Raw genomic sequence first — 25,864 nt, 5'->3', positions numbered from 1 at the left:
CCCTTGTTCACATTAGGGTTGTAACAGCATTTCGATCAAGGTCCTGAAATGAAAGTTATGAAATGATTTCAGGTTACCCGTCTGCAGGGCCGGATCTAGGCATAGGTCTGCCTAGGGTCCATTTGCCACTAGGGGGTCCAGTAAGAGGGAAAAGTCAAATTACTATTTGTTTATAGTTTAAAAATAATTTTAAAATGTAAATTTCCAATCTAACATTTCATCTAAACTTTTTTTAAGTGTATATTATATTGTTTTAATAAAACTACAGTAGTAAAGAAGTAACACTACCACTTTTGTGGGATGCTTTCAGGTGCAGCACAGCAGAAAAAAAGAAAAATGAAATAGAATAGAGAAAACGACAGAGAGGTTTTACACAAGTTTCTCTCAGGCCCTTCCCAATAAATCTAAATAAGATGCATTCAAATACCTTAATAAATACATTAGCATAATGGTCATGTTAAAAGAAATCTTGTTTATTCACCAAATAGCAAAGTATCCATTTGGAGGGGGCCCAAAAAATGAGGTATGCCTAGTGTAATCTTTCCATGTAATCCGGCTCTGCACATCGGATATAATTTAGAAAGGGTCCAATCAGCCAAAGGTATCATTTAACAAACGAAGACAGAGAGAAAGCGTACGCACGTGCAGTATTTTGCTCAGCTTCATCAAATAAAGAAAGCGTAAAGGTGTGTGTAATGCTCTCCCAAAAGCTGCTCATCTGCTCAAGTACTCAAGCCCCGTTTGGCTTTTTTTCCCTGCAGGAAGGCTAATGACAGACATGTAAGTAGGCAGCGTGACCTGTTCTGCTGCACATGGAGTTTATTTGCTGTGGGTTTTTTAGCTACAGCTTCTACGCTCTGCCCCCTCAGGGCACAAATACGTCCGCCGTGCTCCAGCCCAGGGAGCAGCAATCTGACAAGAAGACCTAATCCAGTCCAGGTCTGGGGCTGTGTTTGCTATGCATCCCTTAGGTTGGGAATAAATACAAGGCCGCTAAGCAGATCTGCTTGCCTCGAAGACCGCGGGGGGAGGAATGGAGAGCTTTCCAACCTTGCGTTATACATGCCTTGACGGGATGTCTCTCATCCATATATGTAACCTCATAAAAATGTTTGGGCTTTTCACAAATAAGAACAGCTTTGATCTCCTGTGGAAAGTAATGCAGTTTTAATGTCCAACTTCAAGGGCCATTAGCTGCATTTTTATCAGTTAGCGCGGCTGCTTGGCAAATTTCTGAATGTCAAGTCAGGGGGGTGTTGCTAGCCTGGGGGTTAGAGAAGCAGGTTTGTGATTGGAGGGTTGTCAGGTCGAGTTCCTCGCTGGGAGAATGTGGGTGGGGAAAGTAGATGAGTAATACGCTTCCCTCCCACTTCAGCAGAGTTACCTTTTAGCAAGGCACTGACAGTGAGTAAAAGCAGAACAATTAGATTATACAAGAAGCCCGGCTTTTCCCTATCATTATAAGGCTTAGGCCGAGCACCCAAGACGTTTTGGGCACCACCTAAGCTGAATGAATGGAAATGTGTCAATGTAAACTAACTAAATGACTCGATTGAATGTCTCCCATCTAATGATTGCAGTTGGTCCCCAGTGGACTTCTTTAGCAAGTTTTGTCTTTAAGCTTTTTGATTTGATTGTTATTTTTTTTGTTATCTGCTCTCCGACGTTCAAGACACAGATATGACAATAACAATGGTCCAAAATGATGTGAAATTGCATTTTTATTTTACTTGGAAAAACCTTACGCAAATATGTGCACTTAAGTCTTCCACAAACCAACAAATTCCACAAATTGGAAAAAAAAAAAAAAAAAGGAAAGTCCGTTTTGCACTTGCTATTTACTGATTCTTTAAAGTGTGTCTTTACTTGGTGGCTCCCCCCCCCACTCCCGCCAGCCCTCCCTTCCTCCCTTAAGCTGCCACAGGTAGAGCACACCAGGTGTACCTGTTTGAACTTGCTGTGCAATTTGTGGATTAGCAGATGCTTCTAATGGCTAAAATCATCAGAGCTTTCCCTCTGCCACGGAAGGGGAAGAAAGAAAGAAAGAGGAAAGACACAAAAACAGAAAAGTAAAGGACAAGGGGTGAAAACCATGACCATTAATTACATTACATTAATCAACGCATGCTATCCTATTGAGTGTTTAACTTCTTCTTATTTCCTTACTTCCTTACTTAGTCACTTACATACTTACTTAGTAACTCACTCACTCACTCACTCACTTACTTACTTACTTACTTACTTAGTCACTTATTTACTTACTTAGTTACTATCTCACTCACTTACTTACTTGCTTACTTACTCACTCACTCACTCACTCACTCACTCACTCACTCACTCACTCACTTACTTAGTAACTCACTCACTCACTTACTTACTTAGTAACTCACTCACTCACTCACTCACTCACTCACTTACTTACTTACTTACTTACTTACTTACTTACTTAGTCACTTATTTACTTACTTATTTACTCTCTCACTCACTCACTTACTTACTTAGTCACTTACTACTTACTCACTCACTCACTCACTCACTCACTCACTCACTTACTTAGTAACTCACTCACTCACTCACTCACTTACTTACTTAGTAACTCACTCACTTACTCACTCACTCACTTACTTACTTTAGGTACTTTATAAATAACGTTTACTTACTTAGTCACTTAATTACTTACTTATTTACTTACTTCCCTACTTAGTCACTTAGTTACTGACTTACTTACTCACTCACTCACTCACTCACTCACTTAGTCACTTACTTACTTACTTACTTACTTGATTACTTACTTAGTCACCTACCTACTTACTTACTTACTTGCTATCCTCTATATCAACCTACCATAAATTGAATAGACGCATATCATTTGGAGAAAACAGAAGGAATTGAGTGGCAGTCCTTTTTCACTCTATCAACATTTGTGTGTCAGCACTTGAATAGCTCTCCTCTAATGTGTTTCTGTCATTTCACATTAGAGGTGTGAATCTTCACTAATCTCCCAATTCGATTACGATTATCATGTCTTCGATTCGATATCTCGATGCATCACGATGCATCACGATGCGTCAAATATATTTTTCTATTAAAGCCATATAGGATATTTAATTCATAGCTTTTCAAGCTTCAAAATCATCATCCATGTCCACGATTCGATGCATCAATTATTTGATTAATTTCAACACCTCTATTTCACATGTACCAGTTTTCAACTTGGATGTTGTGTCCACGTCAACATTCAACTTGTGCTTATGAATGGGAAACTTAGATTTAGAGCTGAACTGATTAGTTGATAAATCAGTTGACAGAAAAATAAAATTGGTGCTTTACAAATGATGCAAAAAAAGGTTAACAAAGGCACGCAAATCCATAACGGTAAATACTAAGGGCTGGACAGAAGAACATGTAAAAGATGGAAAAATACAGTCTGTACACTAGATAATGCTTCCATTAACATAGGCTATAGGCTTTAATTACCACCAAGTGACGTTTCGAGCCTATACAAATAATCAATTAATTGTTAACAGGCAGGCTAACCATAATCAAAATGGATTTTTCAAGCAAAGCTGCCAAATTTCCTACAATGGCTTTTTCACAAAATTAGAGACCAAATGATTAATGGAGAAAATATCTGGCAGATTAATGAATATTGAAATTAGTTGCAGCCCTACTGGGTATGTTCTGAAAGTTAAAATATATCTGAGTTGGCGCTTATAGTAATAATACTGAAGTACCTGAGAGGTCAAACAAACACGGACGCCTCATGTCAGCGCATATGTCTCAATATGATAGCTGAGCCAATATTTGAGAAGTATATATAATCAAGAGAAGCTAAAGTTCTCAAATGCTGCTGGTTAACAACCTGTTAATTAAAAAAACCTTCTCGGAATAAATGAGTCTAAAACCGACTCTTGACTTATGATTTAAATCTGAATCTACCTAATGAGTACGAATAACGACACTTTGAAGTTCTCAGTCCTCAGTGCTGTGGACACATTTCGGTGAGAACCTAAAAAGGTGTTTGAGGTTTGATACCCAACTCCACGTACACGTATTCCTAAAGATAACACAGATTTGGTTTTTGTCATCTGTGAAGTCCCCCCCCTCCTCCCGAGACACTCAACACAGACACTGACACATTCCTGATGGCACAAGGCATAACTTGTTATGGAGGTTGTTCACAGAGCTGTGTTAAGGTGAGTCCAGACACACACACACACACACACACACACACTGTGCTGTGTGCACTGAGAGGGGCAACGTTGATTTAGGGCATTACTCTGAGGCACAGAGAGAGAGAGAGGGGGGGGGGAGGCAGGGAGAGTCTCCCCTGACTGCATTAGGAGAGCCTCCAGCCTTTGTGATTCCTTTTGATCAAATCTCTGTGAAAGATGAGTGTCATGCCCTCTTCCAGCCAGCTGTGAGGGGACTGCCCTGTGACTCTGAGGGGGTAGACGTGCGTGTGTGTATGTGTGTGTGTGTCTGTGCGTGTGAAAGAGCATGCACACCTCTATGTGTGCATGCGAGCATGTGTGTGTGTGTGTGTGTGTGTGTGTGTGTGTGTGTGTGTGCGCGCAGGCTAGGGAGGGAGCAGGCAGCTCCTGAGGTGAGAATGCCGAGTGGGAGGATCTCATTCCAATCCCCTGTGCCCAGTTTCAATACACACACACACACACACACACTGAACATCTTGAGTAGTTTAGAGCCAGTCCACAGCAACATTAGAGGAGAGAAAGCAGAGGAGGCGTGTGTATGTATGTGTGTGTGTGCATCTGTGCAGTGAGAGTAAAAGCACAGTGACTACTACTCTTTTTGTGGAGTGTCGGTGGCTCAGTGTTTGTGTGTGTGTGTGTGTGTGAGAGAGAGAGAGAAGACTAAGAAGCGGAGCACATGTGTGTGTGTGTTGTTGAAGGAGATGCTGCGGGGTGTGATGGCTCTTTTGCGTTAGTATTTGAGCGGACAGGAGAGTTGAAGGCAGTTGTTTTGTGGGACTCGCGGGGAATGGCAAACTCCACGGTATCCTTGGAAACCTCCGACTAAATGACAATGGCTGAGGTAAGAGAGACGGCTTTTTCTCTGCTCTGCTCGGCTCACACACACCGACAGGACATGTTTAACAAAGACAAAGTGGAAGGAGTTTATGTAGATCCGAGTGACAGGCGGGAGGAGTGCAGACTTTTAGGAGAAATATAAATGTTTTGTATTTTAGGATTACATACATGTGCATTTGCGACTTTCTGTGTGACGAGACATGAGTAGAGACATGCCGATACAGACTGTAGTTTTGCTGTGATTGTAGATTTATGTTGTACTATCCATGTTTTCTTTGGGATTTGTTGTTACGAGTTGTCACATGGTGACCTGTAGCGTTGGATTTTTTTTTTTATTATAATACTAGTACCAAAACTCAGGTTATGTGTCTGACTTTCTGTATTATACCGAAGTGATTGCAAAGCAGGTTTTTTTTTTTCAACAGTTCTAGATGTGAAATGTTCCGAAAAAGAAGTTCATCAAAATAAAATAGAATAAAAATTGGCAAATATTTAATTCAAATAAGGAACTAACTGTTTAAAGAATACGTGAACATGAATCAAACTCTGTTATTTGATGCTAGCTTTTGGTCAATTGACAGCCTATGAAACTGTCCGCTTTCCTGAAAGTTTCCATCCAAAAAGCTGCCATTTCTATAACTTTAAGTCGCTCTGAAAAACACTTGCCCATGCAATCACTCAGTGTGGACACAGATTGTCCTCGCATGCCTTTCTAAGAATCCGGAGACAACTCCCAATAAGCAATAACAGCAGCTTCAACACAGACAAGTCAGGCTCCCTCCTCAGCAGTGAGTGATTCTCCTTTTCTCCATTTCATTCTCTTTTCTTAAATCAGGCTCTGTTTTTTTTTCTTGTACCTACTTTTGATTGATTCTTATCAATTCTTCAATTAACTTCATATTCATCGGTTTTATTTTATTGTATTACGTTTAGTTATATTATATCCTGAACACCACTTCCACCCTGTTGAGAGAAAAAGTCCAAACTTCACCTGGGCCTGTTCTCCATTCACCCGTCTGTCTCCGTGTGTGTGTGTGTGTGTGTGTGTGTGTGTGTGTGTCTGTCTGTCTGTCTGTCTGTCTGCGTGTGTGTCTGTCTGTCTGTCTGTCGGTCTGTAGCCTCCTGCCTATTAGCCAACAGCCTATTGGAATGTAATTTAAGAACAGCCTAATGTTTAGTTGCAGCCATAATGTAACAATTAGCTGAGCTGTGTGTGTGGTGGTGTCGGTAGCGGCAAAACACTCTTGCCGCACGCGCGTGTGTGTGTGTGTGTGTGTGTGTGTGTGTGTGTGTGTGTGTGTGTGTGTGTGTGTGTGTGTGTGTGTGTGTGTCCAGACAGTCTGCCGTTTAACTTCCACAGCAATATGAGATGAAAACAGATTTAATGAAGGAAGCAAAGTCCATGTGCAACAGATACAGTACTGTCTGATCATCATGCTGAAATCAAAACAATTTGTTCTGTCTTTATGTTTCAGCTAATTGAAAAACCCAATTGCAATTACTTAATTACTTATTTGTTTTACCACATTTTTTTATTATTTTTGATTTACTATGATAAATCTGAGAGACACTTGTTAAGTCATATACCATCTTTACTATTTTGAGCCTCACAATAACGACAATGTAAATACATTAAAAACTCCTAAAAATGCACTGATACATCTGATTGCTATGGTTATAGGATATTTAATCGGTAGTTTAAGCTATGTAAAATACATCCATAGACACTATTTGTAATGTCAAACAAGTTGCATTTAACCTTAAATATTGCAGAGCAGAGTGAATTCAGTTTGGTATTTGTTGTTAAATCAGCCCTTATTTTACAATATCAAAATAATAATAATAATAATAATAATAATAATAATAATAATAATAATAATAATAATAATAATAATAAACATCATAAAACAAATAATTAAAACTGATATATTGAATTATGATCAAGCTCTGCCATCATTTTGGCATGAGGAGTCTTTTTTGTTCCTCACACATTTTATGTTCCTCTAACAGGTTGCCTTTTTCATCGTGTGAGAGGCCATTATTCCAGCGATCCATAAAAGTGATTTAGATTTATTTGTGTGTGTGTGTGTGTGTGTGTGTGTGTGTGTGTGTGTGTGTGTGTGTGTGTGTGTGTGTGCATGCGTGCGTGCGTGCGTGTATGTGTTTGTTAGAGAGAGTAGAGTGGCCTATTGTGGCTTTCCTTTAACACACTTGTGTCCTATCTCTTTATTCCTGCTGCTATCTCACTCTTTCTACCTCCAACTCTATATGTGGGTGTTTCTCTGTTCTTCTTTAGTGCTGCAAGGCCCTGGGGCGCACACACACACACACACACACACACACACACACACAAACACACACACACACACAAACACACACACACACACACACACACACACACACACAAACACAAACACACAAAGCGAAGTGCAACTCCGTAAAGACGAGCAGGACCTTATGTGTCGTTTTCTGCGTGTGTGTGAGTGTGTGTGTGTGTGTGTGTGTGTGTGTGTGTGTGTGTGTGTGTTTGTGTGTGTGTCGGCAGTGGTGACTTTAGCCTGCCAGCCTCGTGAGCTTCATTAGGTTCATGATGGTCCATCGGTGCGAGGATGAGACGGGTGGGTGGGGGGGTGGTGGGGTGGGGGGGGGCAGGGTGTGTGTATCTGCTCCAGCCTTTTACCCCCTTCAGCGTCTCCTCAAGCTGTGATCCGCCCCTCATGGCCCCAACCTACTCCCTTAACACCCCCAAACTACACACACACACACACACACACACACACACACACTCAGCAGCCACCCCTTGCGTGTGCTCTGCGCTGCCACCAAAAGGCTTGTGAGGATTTGTCAGCCAGATGTGACAAGATTGTCAAGAGGCAGGCGAGGAGAGAGGGAGATCTGATATTAATCAGAGCGTAGCTGGGAGCCAAACTCTCTCAGACTCAGTGTACTAACATGTTCCCCTCATTTACTCCCTCTCCCAGCCAAACACTCCCTCCGAGTTCCTAACGGGGAGACACATACACCAGGAAGCCAACCAAACTTTGGCTCGCCTCCTTTCTTCCCCCTCCTCCACCCACCACCACAAGCTCGTTGTCTTTAAGATTTTTTTCTTTTTTTCTTCTTAAAAGAAGCCATCTCTTTTCTCATGGATATTCAGGTAAAGATCTGCAACCTTTTTGTCTGCTTTGGTGTTGAAACATGTAGTGTGTGTGTGTGTGTGTGTGTGTGTGTGTGTGTGTGTGTGTGTGTGTGTGTGTGTGTGTGTGTGTGCTTTCTTGTGATTGACTGCTGGATGAGTATGAAATAATGAGTTTTTCATGCTGTCTTTGGGCTGTATGGACTCTTAATAGGCTCAAACACAGCCTGTCACTACTTGTACTCGCTCAGGCTTTTCCTCGGTTTATCCTCTCCTTTTCAGGTCCAATGCCGCGTTAAAGGAACGCTCATGGCTTTAGTTTTTTTCTTTGTTCTTCTTATTTAAGTGTATTTTAAAAGCTATTACTGACAGAGTTTACTCTAAAGGAAGCTGTTAAATGAAGCACAGGCCGGCTGAGCGTTTGTGTATGAAAAAAGTCAAATGTTTGATGTATGACTTGATGTAATCATTTCGGAGAACATCCCAAGTGAGTGGTATTTTTTTTTTTTTTTTTTTTTTTTTTTTTAAATCTGGTGCTGTGTGTTAAAGTGCTTCCTCTTTCTTCACGGAGTGACATTAAATCATACGCTGGGGCAGGATCACGTTGCCTGCCGAGCTGCTCGTGTATCGTAACCTCACTTTAACGAACACTTCAATCAATTTGTCAATCGTCAATTAACATTTTACTACCTCGCTGTCACATACACAACTCGGTCCAAGGCGTGATTTATTCATGAGAGACTTGTGTTCTTTGCTCGCACGGCGGGCGCACACACACACACACACACATACACACACACAAACACACACACACACACATAGCCTTTGGGCGGTGGGGCAAGGTGTATTCAATGTAGCCAGAGGTTTTGGTGCTGAGTTGGTTTTTATTGGTGGAAGCCGGCGGTAGCAGGATATCTGAGTGGTACCAGGAACACTGTCCTCCCACTAAATTCCTGAGTGTTTCTCTGTGTGTTCTGGCTGGGATTGAGATATTTATTTCCTCTGTGTGTGCGCGTGTGTGAATGTTCAGCTTTTCTTGATCGCTGTGCCGCGGTTTGTGTGTGTGTGTGGTTTTCTTTTAGCAGCCGTTTAAAACACATGTCCGTTTCGGTTTGTTTTATTAGGCTACATTTGTTAGCGTGAACTGCTATCGTATGTCATTTCCTTCATGACTTTGAAGTTAAATGTATGAAAAGTTATTTTTATAAATGTTTTTTTGCAAATTTAAAAGCAGCTGCACTTTGTTTTAGTTTTGTTTTTAATTCAGTTTTTGAACGATTAATTTGTTGATTGCTTTTACGGTTAATCAATCAAAATTTTTTTAAAAAAGCCAGAAAATAGAGAAAGTGTACATATCGAAAGCCCTAACGGACTTTTTTTTGACCATCAAACTAAAATCTAAAGATACGTAAGTAAATGTTAAACGTTCATCTTTTTTTTCTCACTTCATTGAGAGACTAATCGATCAATCAGCACACTGCACTAACTTTCTAATAATGCACGCTTTATAAAGGCTTTATAAAGGCTTTATGAATTGTAACGAATTGCTTTATTCATGGCCAGTAAATCATTTACTAAGGCTTTATCAATTAAACCCTTAATCAGAAGGACTGCTGGGAGAAAGACGAGCCAAAAAGATTCAACCCTCTAATATAGAAATCCCATTGTTTTCTTATAACTGATCTATAAAGCATTAGTTAATTTGTGAACCCTTTAAAAAAAAAAAAAAAAAAAAGGGGTGGTATCCACTAACTGAATGTAGTTGTACATTTGGGAAAGTTGGGACATTCTGGAAACATTTTGTAGCCAAGAGATCCTGGAAACTAACCACACGAGCATGGGGAAAGTTTGCAAAAAAAAACATCCTAATAAGAGAAATAATTAGTGATAATAATCATGAATGGAAGTATAAACCGTAACAATCCACAGTCCAAATCTTAATCTCATTCCCGTTTTTACAACATGAGGTTTTACATCCTGTCTAGCAGAGCTCTCATGTCTGGCTGCTTCCAGGAAAGTTTTTTTCTTCTCCAGAATATTAGTTTAATTTGTACAACAAGTCAAGCTTCAATGAACGAAATTCAGGGATCATATTTCGCATCAGGAAAACTCTCACGTCCCTGTATTTCCCTTGCCTCATCATTGTCTTGTTAAGTGATTAATGGCTGATAGTAAAACCTGATCTGCTCTCCCTCGGCCGTCACTCGCTCGGATCGCCCTGTTGTTATTCACTCTCTGGCACCAGCAACGCCTGTTTCCCCATCGAGGGTCCGTTCGTGCTGGCCAGCTGATAATTGATTATAGTTTTCCAGCACATTGGGCCAACAAGTCCCCGTCCGTCCCCTAAACTGTCTCCATCCAAGCAGCTGTTCACTTCCGGCGAGTCTGTAAAGCACCGTGGCTATTCAGGACATATTGCCCAATTTGATTTTAAGAGGCAGAAAGAAGCAATTAATTTTATTTCTATTGTGTGTGTGTGTGTGTGTGTGTGTGTGTGTGTGTGTGTGTGAGAGTCATGGCTGCAGCCCAGTGGAGGAATGAAGATGATGTTCCACTTTGACCAGACAGAACATTTGCTTTTTTTTGCTTTCTGTTTGGGCTGCAACTAACGATTATTTTCATAGTCGAGTAATCTGTCCAGTATTTTCTCAATTATCCGATTAGTTGTATGGTCTATAAAATGTCAGAAAATGGTGAAAAATGTGGATCAGTGTTTGGCAAAGCCCAAGATATTCAGTTCACTGTCACAGAGGAGTGAAGAAACTAGAACATATTCACATTTAACAAGCTGGAATATGTACCTTTTTTCATAAAAATTGGTTGGCGATTAATTTAATGGTTGACAACTAATTGATTAATCAATTGATCTTTGCAGCTTTCTGTTTCTGTCTTAGAATGCATACTGTAGTCGTTTTTATATATTATATCCATATATTCTATATCTTAAAAGTCACCACACAATATTTTCGAAACTGTCATTTCAGCATTGAAGAAAGGAGAGTGGACTGAGACAGTGATCTGCCAGATATTATAATAGTTAAATTTGCAATGGAAATAATGTATACAGGTTAACTTTAACCTGAATCAAAACCAATACAAACACCCGCTGTTTTTATGTTGTCCCTGCCTTCTTCACCTCACACTTTTCTCTTTTCTTAACCTCACCTTCTCTCTCTTTAACCTCCCTCCATGGCCTCCATCTGTCCATCCTACACAGCCTGCCCTCTGAGTGCACACGGTCTCTCAGCCCAAATGCCTCTGACTGCAACAAATATAAACCGATGGACTGAGGGCTGGCTGCAGAGTCAAGACATACACAAGGAGACTGAATATGCTTTCACTTTATGATGTGCTTTCACACTTGCCCGTGCTATACAAATTCATACACGACAGAGATAAAGAGATTCAGAGAGACCAAGGCTGTAGTTCATAAGGTTCATAGTATCAGGAGAAGAAGGTTTTTATTTGATTTCACAGATATGTTTTTAAAGAATTTTTCATTCCTCCACATTATTCAAAATCAAAAATTTTTGCAGTAGTCTTAACTTAAATCCACTTGCTCATGCTGGGGCTTTCAAGCGCATCTCCCAGTCTTCATCAGCAGACGGAGTGTGTTTTTCAGTTGTCATGGAGTTAGTTTAGTTGTTATCACATATACATAAGTAAACCTGTTCCAAACCCTGAGATGGTGGTTGAAAGCTCTGGGAATTTTTAGTAATTGGACCTTATTTTGATTAGATTACGATCAGGTCAAGAATGAACACAAACGGAGAAGCTCTGAGCTAATACAAATGTTGCTACACTCATCTGGTTGCCTTTAATTATTACTGTGCGCTCACAGGAATCAACTTGACAGTGAGGAGGTGGGAGTTTTGCCCCAGGTTTTGCCTTTGAGGCTAGGCCCCCAGGAAGTGCGCCGGGCTTTGAAGCAATTTGACATAGCGGCCAAACGGTGCGTGGCAACACAACTCCCAACCCGTCGTGTGATGCCCTCTGGCCCAAAAAACACTTTTTCCCCATAGGGTTACATGGTGAAAGACGCGTCTGTAAATCAGTGGATATGTTCTTGTGGATATACAGTGGATATATTCTTTTAAGCGTCACAACCCCCGCGAAATGATTAGTTTCTCTATCAGAATTTGATCCATTCAGACCGATAACATTTGGAAAGTCTAGAGCCGCACCATTAAATCATTTAAAGCTATAGTGCGTAGTTTCTGTCACCCCCATGAGGAATTCTAAGTAATGACAACAACACTGTCGGAGCAGCCACATGATACAAGCCTTCCATGATCGCATGGACACACAGTTGCTAGTAGCCAAGGAGGACACGGAGGATTAAAAAAAACATGATGGACTCTTCAGAAGAGGTCATTAGCTTCGCTCGATTTTCTGCGCACGAATGTTGCCGGACGACACCATTTAGTAAACATAGAGGACAGATATTTAGAAATAATGTTCGGGTCGGCCTCGGTCACATCAGCGCGATAAGGCATTGAACATTTTAAATTTAAAAAAGCTTATTATGTAGGTGCACGCCTGTGTTAACGTGCGCTTGTTGCCCCGTGTACGCTGATGCGCTCATCTGTTGACATTTCCGAATGCCTTCCTACAGTTGCTTAATAAAACACAAACAAATGTATGTGTCATTAGTATGAGAAAAAAACGAGATTTTAACTGTGTCTGGCTCGGGTCGGCCTCGGACATAAATATCTTAATGCCTGTCGGGCTCGGGCCGGGTTCGGTTACCGCTCTGTCGGACGCGGGCTGGGCTCGGACAGAAAAATGCAGCCTGATCCACACTCTAAGCCATACTGAGAACTACAGAGAGAGTTGTGTGGAGCTGATGGTCTTAATTAGCTTTGTATCAATTATATTTGGCAATGGCTTGAATGTACTTAAAAAGTTACGCACTAAAGCTTCAATCCCCATTGAAGTTAGCAGAGCACTAAAAAGGAAGTAGCCGGCTCGGCCGGCGGAGGACACTAGTGCGACTGCTCTACGGGCCGCATAGTGAGGAAGCAGCGGCAGTATTTGGCTCTATGATGTCTTTATGCGCCACTGAGCAACTCTCGTAGAAATGAAGGGGGAAATGAACGGGGCTCCGCCCCCAACGCTGTATCCAGGTCTTATTATACATCCCTGTTTGACAATGCTGCGCTAACTCTCTCGCACTGTCACAGGAAATTATTAGTTATTGGGGAGGGGGGGGGGGGGGGTGCACTGGCCAGTTTTGATAATTGGGGGGGCTGTAACCCCCCATCCCCCCTGCAAATTACGCTTATGCCTACACCCATTGTCATGTATTGAACCACCTGTACTGGAGAGATGCTAATTGGAGGCATGTGTCCTGTATTTGAAGGTGTGTGTGTAGAGGAGGGGCTGATGTGTTGCTACACTGTTATACATCAAAAGTATTCAAAAACATTGACCCAGCCGCATCGTTTGGTGCAATTAGTCTTCTTGTCAGCAACGTCAGTGATGCATGCGAACAGCCGTGGCTTTGTTGTGACAACAGAGAGAGAAAGGGATGGTGGGGGGGGGGTGCTCGGTCACAGAGAGCCACTGCTGCCTCCGCCTGCCCTGCACGGCCATGTTTCCTTCTTCTTGTTCTTCTTCTTCCATTCAGTTTATTTAAGAAAAGGACAGTGCCAATGAATTATTCATTATTAATACTCTTGACGAAGGTCCAGAGGAAGCAACATGTTTTCCATAATAATTGGTTATGCTGCAGCGAGAGCAGTGTACGGGATTTTCGTTTGCTTTGAGTTTTTCATTTTTCCAACGCACCTGCATGGAAGAGTTGTTTGAAAGTGCGAATTCTTTCTTTGAAAAGTTGACAGTGCAAAGTAATAAAACACGTGATCATACATGGGCTAAAAATGACAAAATTAGTCAAAAGGCTATTTTTCATCTGTAGTCTCCTGGCCTTGATGTTAAAAAAAAAAGGCTTTTAAAAAATACACATAAATGTGTGTGTGTGTGTGTGTCTGCGTGTGTGCGTGTGTGTTACAGGCTGGCCACCTGATTGAGATGTATATTAGGGGGAGCAGCAGCAGGAGGTGTGTGTGTGTGTGTGTGTGTGTGTGTGCGCCCACAGTGGGATGGGATTAGCCTAATTGGGCCGTGTTGGTTCTCAGCGCTCTGTAATGATGGGATTATGTCGCTGAGAGATGAGCAAAAGGGGGTTCTTACACCTCACCACCGTCCGGACGAGGCTGAGTTAGCCAGCCGGAGATAAAAAGCCGACAGAGAGGGCGATAGAGACAAAAAGGCAAAAAAAGCAAAGATGTCACGGGACTGAAGGCCAGAGCTATAGCCCGCTGTGTTTCAAGGCCAGGTAGCTGCCGCCGCCTTCATCTCGGGTCAGTTTATCCGTCCTAATGATGAGAGGTTATTGCAAGGTGAAATAATGTGATCCCAGATCTCAAGGACAGGCCCAGCCTGGAGCGCAGAACCAAGCGGCTGACTAAATGAGGGTGGAGGAGGGGGAGGAGGGGGAGGAGGCCCCCTAACCATCCACACACCCACCCACACGTTGTCTTCTTTCCGCGCTCGTAGAGAGTGAGGGAGCTCCGGTGAGGAGCTAAGCATGCCGCTCATGTATACTAAACCCCCACTGATCATGCATTATAGATGCAGAGGGAGAGAGGTGGCGTAGCGCAGCCACTCTGCGCTTTCCAGCATGTAGCACTAACAACTGTGGCTTTGATCATAAATCTGATGATGCTTGTCCCTCAGTTCCTGGTGTGTAAATGCTTTTTTTTTTGGTCCAAGGCGGAGAGAGAGAGAGAGAGAGAGAGAGAGAGAGAGAGGGGATTCAGAGTTGTTCTTAGTGTATCAGTGAGCTGGAGTCCTCTCCGCAGGGTCGCTGCCAAGTCAGCAGCTACCCAGAAAACTTGACTCATTACTGTCATTCACTCCTCACTCTGAGGCTCTCTGTGTGTCTGTCCACTCACTCTGATTTCCTTCACGTTCGTCCTGAAAAGATAAAAGCCATTAGCAGACGGGCTAATGGACAGTCCTCTGACCATGTGTGTGTGTGTGTGTGTGTGTGTGTGTGTGTGTGTTATTGTTGCTTTATTTTTCACATGCTGCCTTTTAAAATTGTTTTATTTTGAATATTTGTAGTATTTAAGTATAGCTTTTACATTGTTTGGCATTCTGTGGACAGCAAAGGAAGAATTTCATTGTACAGCGAAACATGTTTCCTTACTGTGCATGTGACAATAAACTTTGAATTAAATTGTGCGTGCGTGCGTGCATGCGTGTGTGCGTGCGTTCGTGTGTGCCTTTGGCATTTATTGATTGAGATGGTTTTGGTCCAGGTGTGTCCGAGACCTTTCGTTGTAGATGTAGAAAAGACCTGCCCTGCAGCACTACTGACACACACACATGCGCGTGCACACACACACACACACACACACACACACACACACACACACACACCAGTTCAGGAGAAACCAGGCAATGAGTGATGCACGAAGACAGAGAAAAATAACTGAATGGAGCTCTGCTCTTTTTTTCCGTGGGCAACTCGACGGTTGTAAATTTTTCATGGAACGGTGTGAGATCAGCAGAGTTGCAGCCACACACACACACACACACACTCTGACACTTCTTCGCTGCACAGACAGGGGGAGGCGACAGGGCAGATTCTGTATTAGTACTATTATGTTGATTTATACAAATTTGACCTACCTTTAGAATGATGCCAAATACAAAAAAGGCATAACAGCTCACATCTTTGATGTTTGGAATTTAGAAATGTTTTGCAGCCCAAATGGAACGTCAACCTTTTACACTTGCCAGCTCCAACAGCTTAGATTCTGCCCAAGATCTCGAAGTTTACAACAATATCATTTGATATCATTAGTCGGGGCTGAATTTGGTCAAATGTGAATATTTGCAATATTTTAATTTTATGAAACGCTAGAGCCAAAATAATTGTCTATCTGGGGTTTGAATAATTCGGTCAATATATACATCAGCTGCTTAATAAAACTGTTGGAAGAAGAAAATACAGATACTGAGAATTTAATTTATAAGAAGAGCATTAGGATGGTAATCAAGTTCTGAAGGGGTCAGCAATTCCATTAACATGATAGGCTGTACTGTGTGGTTTAAAAACAGGAAGTGTATTTTTTTGTGCTCATCAAATTAAGAAAAACTGTGTTTTTGTGTGTTACCAGGCTATCTGCTGCACTTTGGTGAACTGTAACTGTGACAGCTTCAAGTCTGGGAAGCTGAAGAGGAGGCAGTGTGAAAACTGCAAGCATGGCTGGGTGGCACACGGTAAGAACAAAGACATTCAACCGAAGCTCTGTTCAATAATATGAGTATCAGTATTAGTTGTTATTTTCAGAAAAATACGTACCTTATCACTCACCACTAATATTATCAGAGTTTTCGTTTCATTTTTCCCAGAGTGTCTATTTCTCTGGAACATAAAACATTTTGATAGCAATAACCTTCCCAGCCATTGAGAGATTGAGAGTCTCTCATCACAAGATATATATATATATATATATATATATTTTTTTTTTTTATATATTATGGATCCAAATTCTAGAGTGTCTATTTTTGCTTTTATTTTATTTTTTTATTTGACAGCAACCTATCTTTAGAAGAAATGTATCTCTCATTGATCAGGATAACACAATGTCAACAGTTTCCCTACAGACTAGAGAGATGAAATGAAAAGTGTTGACAGTGTGTTCTGTGGAGTATCCAGAGTCACCGGGACACTTTAGGGACACAGATGTATTGGCTATGAAGTCCCAGCTAAAGTCCCCAGTCATGTGCCCTCTGCACCTTTTTATTTAACCCTTGTGTTGTCCTCGGGTCAAATTTGACCCGTTTCCAAAGTGTTTTACATCAGAAATATGGGTTTCTTTCAACCAAATTGCCCAAAAAATAACATGGATGCATGGATGCACATTGTATGCATACAACATTCTTCGCAGGAAAAAATGAATGATTACTTTCTTTGCATTTTGGGTGTTTTATTACATTTTATAGCATTTAAAAAAAAAAAATTTAAATGGTTTCAAAAGAGTGTCAAGACTAAACTTTGACATACATACCCGTCTGTGATCCACTCAACATCCTCTGATCTTAACTATTAGTCAAAATAATTCACAATGTCTGCTTTGTTTTAACTCAAAAAAATAGGTATAATGTCATATCAATTAGGTTTATTTACCATGAATAAAATAAGTGACAAAAACGTTTAAAAAGAAAACGTTAAAGGCATCGGAAAAAGCACCGAAAAAAATGTTTACCCGGAAGGACAACAAGTTCATGGTCAGAAATGAAGAATGCTGTCTAAATGTTGTATTTTACAGCTTTCAAATGGACTGTATGGTATTTAAAATGAAAAACGACAGACTGTGCCATAACAGGTTATTTTTGTAACGCAAAAAAAGAAAGAAATGCATGCATAGACAGCATTACAAATAAGAAAACACGTTGTTATAGTTACTGCTGGTGTGAAGCCTCTCAGTAACAGTGACGTTGTTTACAGTGATTTTATTTTTTTTATTTTTTTTTATTTAACCTTTATTTAACCAGGTGGAAGCCGTTGAGAACAGGTTCTCATTTGCAGCGGCGACCTGGCTAAGAAAAGCGTAAGCGTGTGAGACAACATACAGTTTCACATTCAGTGACAGGAGTACAGAATACAATATGCTACATAGAGGCTACATAAAGTGCAGATTAAGTAGGCATTACAAAGCTGGCACAAACGTGTAGTGTAAGTAAGCCGAAGGGTATGCGAAAGTGATATGGTGATAACACAGTATTACAGACTGTCTAGTCTGTATCACCGCTTAAAGGGTCAAAATACAGATATTGCAAATTGTGGACCAGTTAGTGATTTAGAACAGTTATAACGCAATATGCATAGATAGACAGTCTGTAAGAAGCTAAAACGTAGTGAAGAGCCAATATACAGTTAGTGCAGGTTGTGGTCTAGTTAGTGATGCAGATCTGAAATAACACAGTAAACCTGAAAGGACGGTCTATAAGAATGCTGAATGTAGTAAAGAGTCAATATACAGTTAGTGCAAGTATAACATAACTGATGTCTCAAACATTTGTGTACTTTTCCCACCTGTTTGATTCATCCTCATCTTAATTTAGTTTACAAAATGATCTGCTGATTATGAACTGAATCTGATAATGAATTTATTCGGGAGTAGCTGCAGCTCTGCATAATGAACTTGATTTTTCTTTTTTTCACTGCTGCTACTTACTATTCACACTGTACTTATTCAGGCTTCTTCTTGCACTGTTTTTGCATTTTTGCACATGTTCGTATAGTCAATGTTATTACACTGTATATATATATATCGTTTATGTTCTTAATATGTATTTTATGTCATTTGAGCCTGCCCTGTCAAAGACAAATTTCTGTCACTCGTGACGCACAATAACGTTTTTCTTATCTTATCTTATTTTCCGTAATGTATTATGTTGACACTGCACTACAGTAGAATTTGTACAGTCCATTTGAAATAATCTTTTTAACCTAATCTTACTTCACTTCTACTTAACATTTTTATTTCTTACTGTAGCTATGTTACTTTACGTTACTTTACATTACGTTACTTTACATTACGTTACTTTACGTTACCTTGAATATGACTGCAACTGCAACTAAAATGATTTCATTGAGAGGATCAATAAAGTATTCTGATTCTGATTACAATGAAAATGAAGCAGCATTGCCCTTGAATGTTGAATCATGCATTATTTTCTCCAGATAACAAACTCGTACTCAACTGACGTTATCCACTGATGTAGGCCGGGCTTGGCCATATGTTCTCATGCAGAGCACCACTCAATCTGTGTGGCATTTTATAATATTACAGTGTACGCACAGCTATAATGTTTTCTTATTTATGGTTAAACATACCATTCCAATTTTTCCCTTTAGTTTTGTAGAAATGACATCTTTAACTGGTCAGCTTTTCAACAGCAAACACAGTCTGTTTTTGTTTGACAGAGTGGGAATTTGAATTTGTAAACACACACAAACCACAAGTTACATATAACTTGTGGTTTGTGTGTGTTACGTATAACAGTGTCACTGTTGTTTTTATTGTCACTTTTTTTTTTTTTTTACAATCTTTTTTTTTATTTTCTATTTGATTTCTATTGCTTACATTTATAAATTGTGTATATATATATATATATATATATACTTGTTCTAGCATCCCTTGTTTCTCTTTGCTCAGTCCAGGGTGAACTTTCATACAAATCTAATCCTGTAAACTCTGGTGTGTGTGTGTGTGTGTGTGTGTGTGTGTGTGTGTGTGTGTGTGTGTGTGTGTGCGTGCGCGCGTGTGCGTGTGTGTGTGTGTGTGTGTGTGTGTGTGTTCTAGCCCTGAGTAAACTGAAGGTGCACCACATGTACCAGAGCAGCCAGGTGGAGATCGTGCACTCCAACGTGGTGTTTGATATCTGCAGCCTGATGCTGTACGGCACCCAGGCCATCCCCATCCGCCTCAAGATCCTGCTGGACCGCCTGTTCTCCGTGCTCAAGCAGGAGGAGGTCATCCAGATCCTCAACGCACTGGACTGGACCCTGCAGGACTACATACGGGGATACGTGCTCCAGGTTAGTAGTGGGAGGGGGAGACTATTTTATTGTGTGTGTGTGTGTGTGTGTGTGTGTGTGTGTGTGTGTGTGTGTGTGTGTGTGTGTGTGTGTGTGTGTGTGTGTGTGTGTGTGTGTGTGTGTCAGTCTCAGGTCTGTGTGTTGAGTACAGAGCAGGAGTCAGAAGCTAGCCTAGCTTAATATAAAGGAAACAGTTAAAAGTTTAAAAATACAGCTGCAAACACCTCTAAAGTTATGTGCTGGTACTATTTTTTTGGCAAAGAATACACGTGGGTGCAAAGACTGTGCACAGCATCCTGAAGCCTTGTTGTCACAGTGAGGTTGTCAGGTTTGGGACCATTGGGCCTGTACAGAGACCAAAAGATGCTGCAAAGAAGTGCTGGGAGCCAGGGAGACTAAGAGAGATCTAAAATTTTTAAAATAAATATCACAAATAGTTGTTTTTATATGTGTGTTCATGCGCATGGGTTTCATATACACCATGTGCAAGAGCCTCAGAGGTGTTGGCAGTGTTCAAAATTAGCACCATCTACTAGCCAAACGCTGGTAAAATATGCAAGTGGCTGGTAGATCTGCTTCACTCACCAGCCACAAAAACAATGGTTATATATTGAGTGGCCGGTCAAATTTGAACATTCACTAGCCATTTGGCTTGTGGACAACATTTTTTATTTTGAACCGAGGTTGGTAGGCCTGTTTTTGAACTTTGGACTTTGGTTTTCTCAATCCTGCTCCCGGCCGTTCCCAGTGCTGACCAATACCGCCTGCTCCCACAGTGTGTGTGTGTGTGTGTGTGTGCTACCGCCCGCACCACAAACATTAGATTGATTTGTCAATAGATTGACCATTGATTTTATGTCCGCGCCTGTCCCGCAGGAAAAACTGTGTAGTATTAATAATGATATACATACCTGTCGGTAATAAGTAGCGAAACTATGTTCTAGTCCATAATTCCATTTATACTAGTGCAATAACAGTTATTCTAGTGCAATAAAGGCAACGTGACATTGCATTCATTTATTTATTACACTTATCATTTTAGAACGTGTTGATGGCTGGGGCACTGTAACAGATTTTATGTTTGTCTCGTTGATTGGATCCCTCAGGATGCCGTAGGAGAATGGGGCGGGGCCAAGGGCCCCGGGAAGGAGGAGAGAAAGAAAGAGAGGAAGTAGAGGAAGGTTAATAAAGCGTTTGGCTGGTGTTCAACAATGCACCGTGTAAAACCTAGCTAGGCTAACCTATGAACAGCCGGTTACGGCACTGATCAGGAGAAGCGCTCCTAAATCCCAGGACCTGCTGTCTATTCTCGGACCACCCACTCCTTTCCCCGCAGTAATGTCAACACATCCCACAAATCCCGATTTGTGTTCCCGATGCAGTCCTCTACTTTGGACAGTTAGGCTAGCTCTGGCTTGGTTTCCCCCTGCCTCCAGTCTTTATGTTAAGCTACTTTGACACATTCTGACCCCAGCTCTGTGCTTAACACTGACATGAGATTGATATAAAATCTTCTTATCTAAATCTCTAAAGACATGTAAACTATTTCCATAAATGAAAAGCTATTCCTTTAAATATGAAAACAATTCCAACGTAGCATGTGGTGTAATTCATCTCAGGGTGGAGAAGCCTCTAAAAACAGCCTAGAGGCCAACATGCGACCCTCAAACTCAGAGTATGAGTGAGCGGGAGTATATGAAGGGAGAGACGGAGGGAATTTCTGAGGAAGCCGAGGGAGGAGGAGGAGGGAGAAGAGGAGTCAGTAAAGCAGGGCTGAAGACAGGAAAGAGTAGGGATGTGATGTAGCGACCAATGCCATGAATTCTCTTGGTACCCTGCCTATGCAGCCGGCTTCATGCGGTGGTAGCACCAGCTCGGGGAGGTCTCCGAACTGTGCCGGGTACATTTGTAAATATTATGTCTTTTGCCTCAGATTTCCTCTCAAGCTGGAGCCAAGCCGGCCGAGGCCTGGGCTGCAGGCACCGCGTCAGTGTGAGCTCTCACTTCGATTAGTACATCATCAAGTATTCAAGTTGGGCTGCGTTTAATTCATGTTAGCTCATCTAATGGCCAACGTAGAGTCAGAATCCTCGACAGGCGCCCAATGAATGCTCTGTGATGAAATATTAATCACAGTTACGGCACGAAGCCGCTCCTCACTTTCAAAGACACCCAAACTCACATGTGATTACTGCTGGGCTCAGGGAGAGAGGACCTGCTTGATCAATGTGAGCCGCCCTCTGATCAGTGTATGTATGTATGTGTGTGTGTGTGTGTGTGTGTGTGTGTGTGTGTGTGTGTGTGTGTGTGTGTGTGTGTGTGTGTGTGTGTGAGCGCGAGTATTTATTTTTGCATGCCTTTGGGAGTGTGTATATGAGTGTACGTGTCTGCTAGTATGCTTGTATACATGTTCTCACCAGGGTCTCTGTGTGTGTGTGTGTGTGTGTGTGTGTGTGTGTGTGTGTGTGTGTGTGTGTGTGTGTGTGTGTTCTCTGTCTGCTTCTGCTGATGCAGAGTGAGTACATCCACATGATTTAAATGAAGAGAAATGACCTGCAAGATGAAACACTGTGCGTCTGTGTAATGAGCCTTCTTAGGATTCTGCACTGCCTGCTTGTATTAATACTCCATCTGATTCCTTTATTTAGCTGCCCTGTCAGTCTGCTTTATAGGGTGTGTCATCTAAACCACTCTGTGAATACATATGAGCAACCCAACAGACACTTATAGTGCTAATGATGAAATTGTTCTCTCTCCTTTCTCGTTTTTTCATGTTCCCTCTCCTTCTCAATCTATTTCATACCCCTGCCCTCTCCCCTCGACCGTACCGTGTTGCTTACTGCCTGCTCTGTTTGCAGGATGTAGCAGGGAAGGTGCTGGACCGGTGGGCCATCATGACGTTCGAGGAGGAGATTGCCACACTGCAGCAGTTCCTGCGTTTTGGCGAGACCAAGTCCATAGTGGAGCTGATGGCTCTGCAGGACAAGGAGGGCCAGGCAGTGTTGGTTCCCAGCACCCGCACCAACTCAGACATCCGCACTTTCATTGAGCGCAACACCCCACGCACTGCTGCCAACCTCTCCACATCCAAAGTCGATAAGCTGAGCACCAACAGCATGCACCACTTTGAGAACTTTGTCAACAGCATGGCCTTTATGCTGCCCTTCCAACTGTTAGGCTCTGTTCCTGCTCCGTTTTTGGGCTCACCAACAGGGGCACCGCCGCACCATCACTACCAGCAGCACCAGCAGCCATTCCACGGATCAATGGAGCAACAGACTCAGAGACGAGATGATCAAGGTCGGGATGGTCTAGGAAGGGACAATCCTCTCCCTCTTTCCCACCCTCCAGAGAGCAGCGTGCTATGTTCCAGCTCTGTCTCAGTCACTGCTGATCTAGACCAAAGCGGAGACAAGCCGATGGACAGCCTCTCCACCACCACAAAGATCGAGGCAGAGGACTTCTCCACTAGTGACAACTACTCGGATGGCCCATCCACGCCATGCACACCCTCCATGAGCTCTGACGTAACCCAGATGTCACCCGAGGGCAAGCTGCGCTCTTTGGACAGGAATGGGTGCGGCGGTGGAGGGGTCTCAGGAGGAGGTGGGGGAGGATGCTCTTTGAAGAAAGGTCGGGTATTTTGCAACGCCTGTGAGAAGACATTCTACGACAAAGGCACTCTGAAAATCCACTACAATGCAGTGCACCTGAAGATTAAGCACAAGTGTACCATCGAGGGCTGCAACATGGTGTTCAGCTCACTGCGCAGTCGCAATCGCCATAGTGCCAACCCCAACCCGCGGCTACACATGCCAATGAACCGCAACAACCGGGACAAAGACCTGCGGGGCAGCTTGTCTGGTGATGAGAGCTCTCAAGGAGAGAAGAGGTCTGAATATGGAACCCCCATCCCTGTCTGCTCTGCAGAAAGCCATAAGTCAGTGCCCAGCTACATGGTGAGCCATGTCGACACTGGCTCGAAACTCCACAGCAGCTCGTTCCCCAGCATGGGCCAGAGTGGCATCCTCTTCCCTAACTTAAAAACAGTACAGCCAGTTCTGCCTTTCTACCGCAGCCTGGTAACTCCGGCAGAGCTTGCCAACACCCCAGGTACACTACCCTCCCTACCTCTGTTATCCTCCTCCGTACCTGTCAAACCCATCACAGCCCCTGATCCTTGCATGACAGACCCCATACCAAAGAAAAAGTCTAGGAAGTCAAGCATGCCAATAAAGATAGAGAAGGAAGTGATAGAGCGGGATGAGGAGATGGACAAGGGAAGCAGCTCTGAGGACGAGGCTCCTTTACAGGACAGGAACAAGGAAGAGTGTGACGGACGCCGAGCAGAAGGGCACATGTGCGCAAGACAAGCTAGGGAGGAGAGGGATGCGAGAGGGGCTTTCATTGGGGAAGAGAAGCAAAGGGAGGGCGCCAAGCATCTGTTGGACCAATCCTTAGATACAGAAATGACAGCGAGGGAGGACAAAGATGATGAGCAAAGGCAAGCTGAAACAGGGTTCATCACCTCTGCACCCTCCCCCTTCCAAGACAGACTGATGGAGAATCACTGTGACAACAACTTACTCTGTCAGGAACCAAATGGCAATGAAGAAAGGGAGGACAGGGAGCATGCAAACTCGCTGCATGCAGCTGACAAGATTTCAGAGCTCAAATGGGATGAGGGTGAGCACAGGCTGACTAACGGGGGTGCTCTCCAGCTCATAGATCGCCAGAGAGAGGGATTGGGATTGGACAGCTGTGTAGACGACTACAGTGACTCAGGTTTGTCTCACCTCGACCCCAACGCTGACCTGCCACACCACTGTGAGATCTGCAGTAAGACCTTTAAGAACCCCTACAGCGTCAAGATGCACTACCAAAACGTCCACCTGAAGGAGATGCACCTGTGCACAGTGGACGGCTGCAATGCTGCCTTCCCCTCTCGCAGGAGCCGAGACAGGTGAGAGGCAGCCATATTTTCTTATTGTTCCAGTGTGTGTTATTAGGATTGCTGACAGATGTAAGCCTGTACATTTAGCTGTTTCCGAAGAGTTCATATCCCAACTCCTAGGCGTTGCTGTTTAGCTTATTCAAGACACATACAGTTGGTATATATATATATATATATATATATATATATATATATATTCCTCATGGTTCCACTTAGCAGAAATCCTGTATCTCAGCAATATAGCATCAGATCAGTGGATCTCAATCACGTGCTACTGAAATAGGGCTGGGTATCACCAATAATTTCCCTATTTGATTCAATTTTGCTTGGATATAAAGGATATTCTCAGAGAACCTATGCTGTAAATTTTACAAGCAAGAAGCAACCCTCAAATATTTTTTAGAATGCACCAGGTTAATGTTTAACCCCCAAAATGAGTCAGTTCACCACATCCATGGTAAAAAGTCATAAATTAAAAGATTTGGGGGATTTTATTAATCAATACTCAAACAAAGATTGATTTTAAATGGAGAATCGATTATTTTAACCCAGCCCTATATTGAAACATGCAAACACTTGGGCCCTTATCATCATCACCAAATCATTCATTCTGCATTCACGTAGCTGCAACTATCTGCGTGGCGGAAATTTTGTCACCTGTCCACACAGGAGCTGCGCAGACTCTGTGCAGATGTCTGCATGCAACCAAATGTATTAAGACTGTACACATGGACAGTTGTCCTCACTTCTGTGAACATGTGCGCATATTCAGACAGTAAATGTAGTATGAACAGAAGCTAATATACTGTAGCACATACTACATATTGATTTACATTGTTTAAAGGGAAGTCCATATTAGATGACTGGATCTGACACTTCTGACTGTGTTCTTTTCTTTACACTTCTTCTGTTAACAATAAATAATGTGGCAAAAATAGCAACAAAAAAACTGCTGACTCTATAATCATTAGGATGACTTATAGGAGACATTCTTGCTTTCGTCTATTGCTTTGGCATTTCAGAATGGACATGGCTTCAGTCATTTCAGCATGGCAATAAGAACGTATATTTTATGTGGTTTTAAGTTATATTGGATAAAA

At 42.3% G+C, this 25,864-nt stretch overlaps 1 protein-coding gene across 5 annotated transcripts in view; it reads left to right on the top strand.

Moving 5' to 3' along the window:
• Nucleotides 1-25,864, top strand: part of bnc1 (basonuclin 1) — a 78,880-nt gene that overhangs the window by 50,572 nt on the left and 2,444 nt on the right. For 2 of the 5 annotated variants that reach the window (XR_004896960.1, XM_031292721.2), the window contains exons 1-4: nt 4,676-5,055; nt 16,380-16,482; nt 19,575-19,810; nt 22,669-24,773. Coding sequence is in view for 4 of the 5 variants with exons in the window: in XM_031292721.2 (XP_031148581.1) it covers nt 5,041-5,055; nt 16,380-16,482; nt 19,575-19,810; nt 22,669-24,773 (2,459 nt within the window). In the remaining variant the exon portion in view is untranslated. Of the gene's footprint in view, nt 1-4,675; nt 5,056-8,123; nt 8,209-16,379; nt 16,483-19,574; nt 19,811-22,668; nt 24,774-25,864 lie in introns of those variants that run through there. The other 3 variants (XM_035999881.1, XM_031292722.2, XM_031292723.2) reach the window with 3 other exon arrangements.

The sequence above is a fragment of the Sander lucioperca genome, chromosome 3, assembly GCF_008315115.2.
Source record: "Sander lucioperca isolate FBNREF2018 chromosome 3, SLUC_FBN_1.2, whole genome shotgun sequence".
Lineage (NCBI taxonomy): Eukaryota > Metazoa > Chordata > Actinopteri > Perciformes > Percidae > Sander > Sander lucioperca.
Note: the sequence above shows the minus strand (reverse complement) of the source record. Positions and strands in the feature narration are given on the sequence as shown.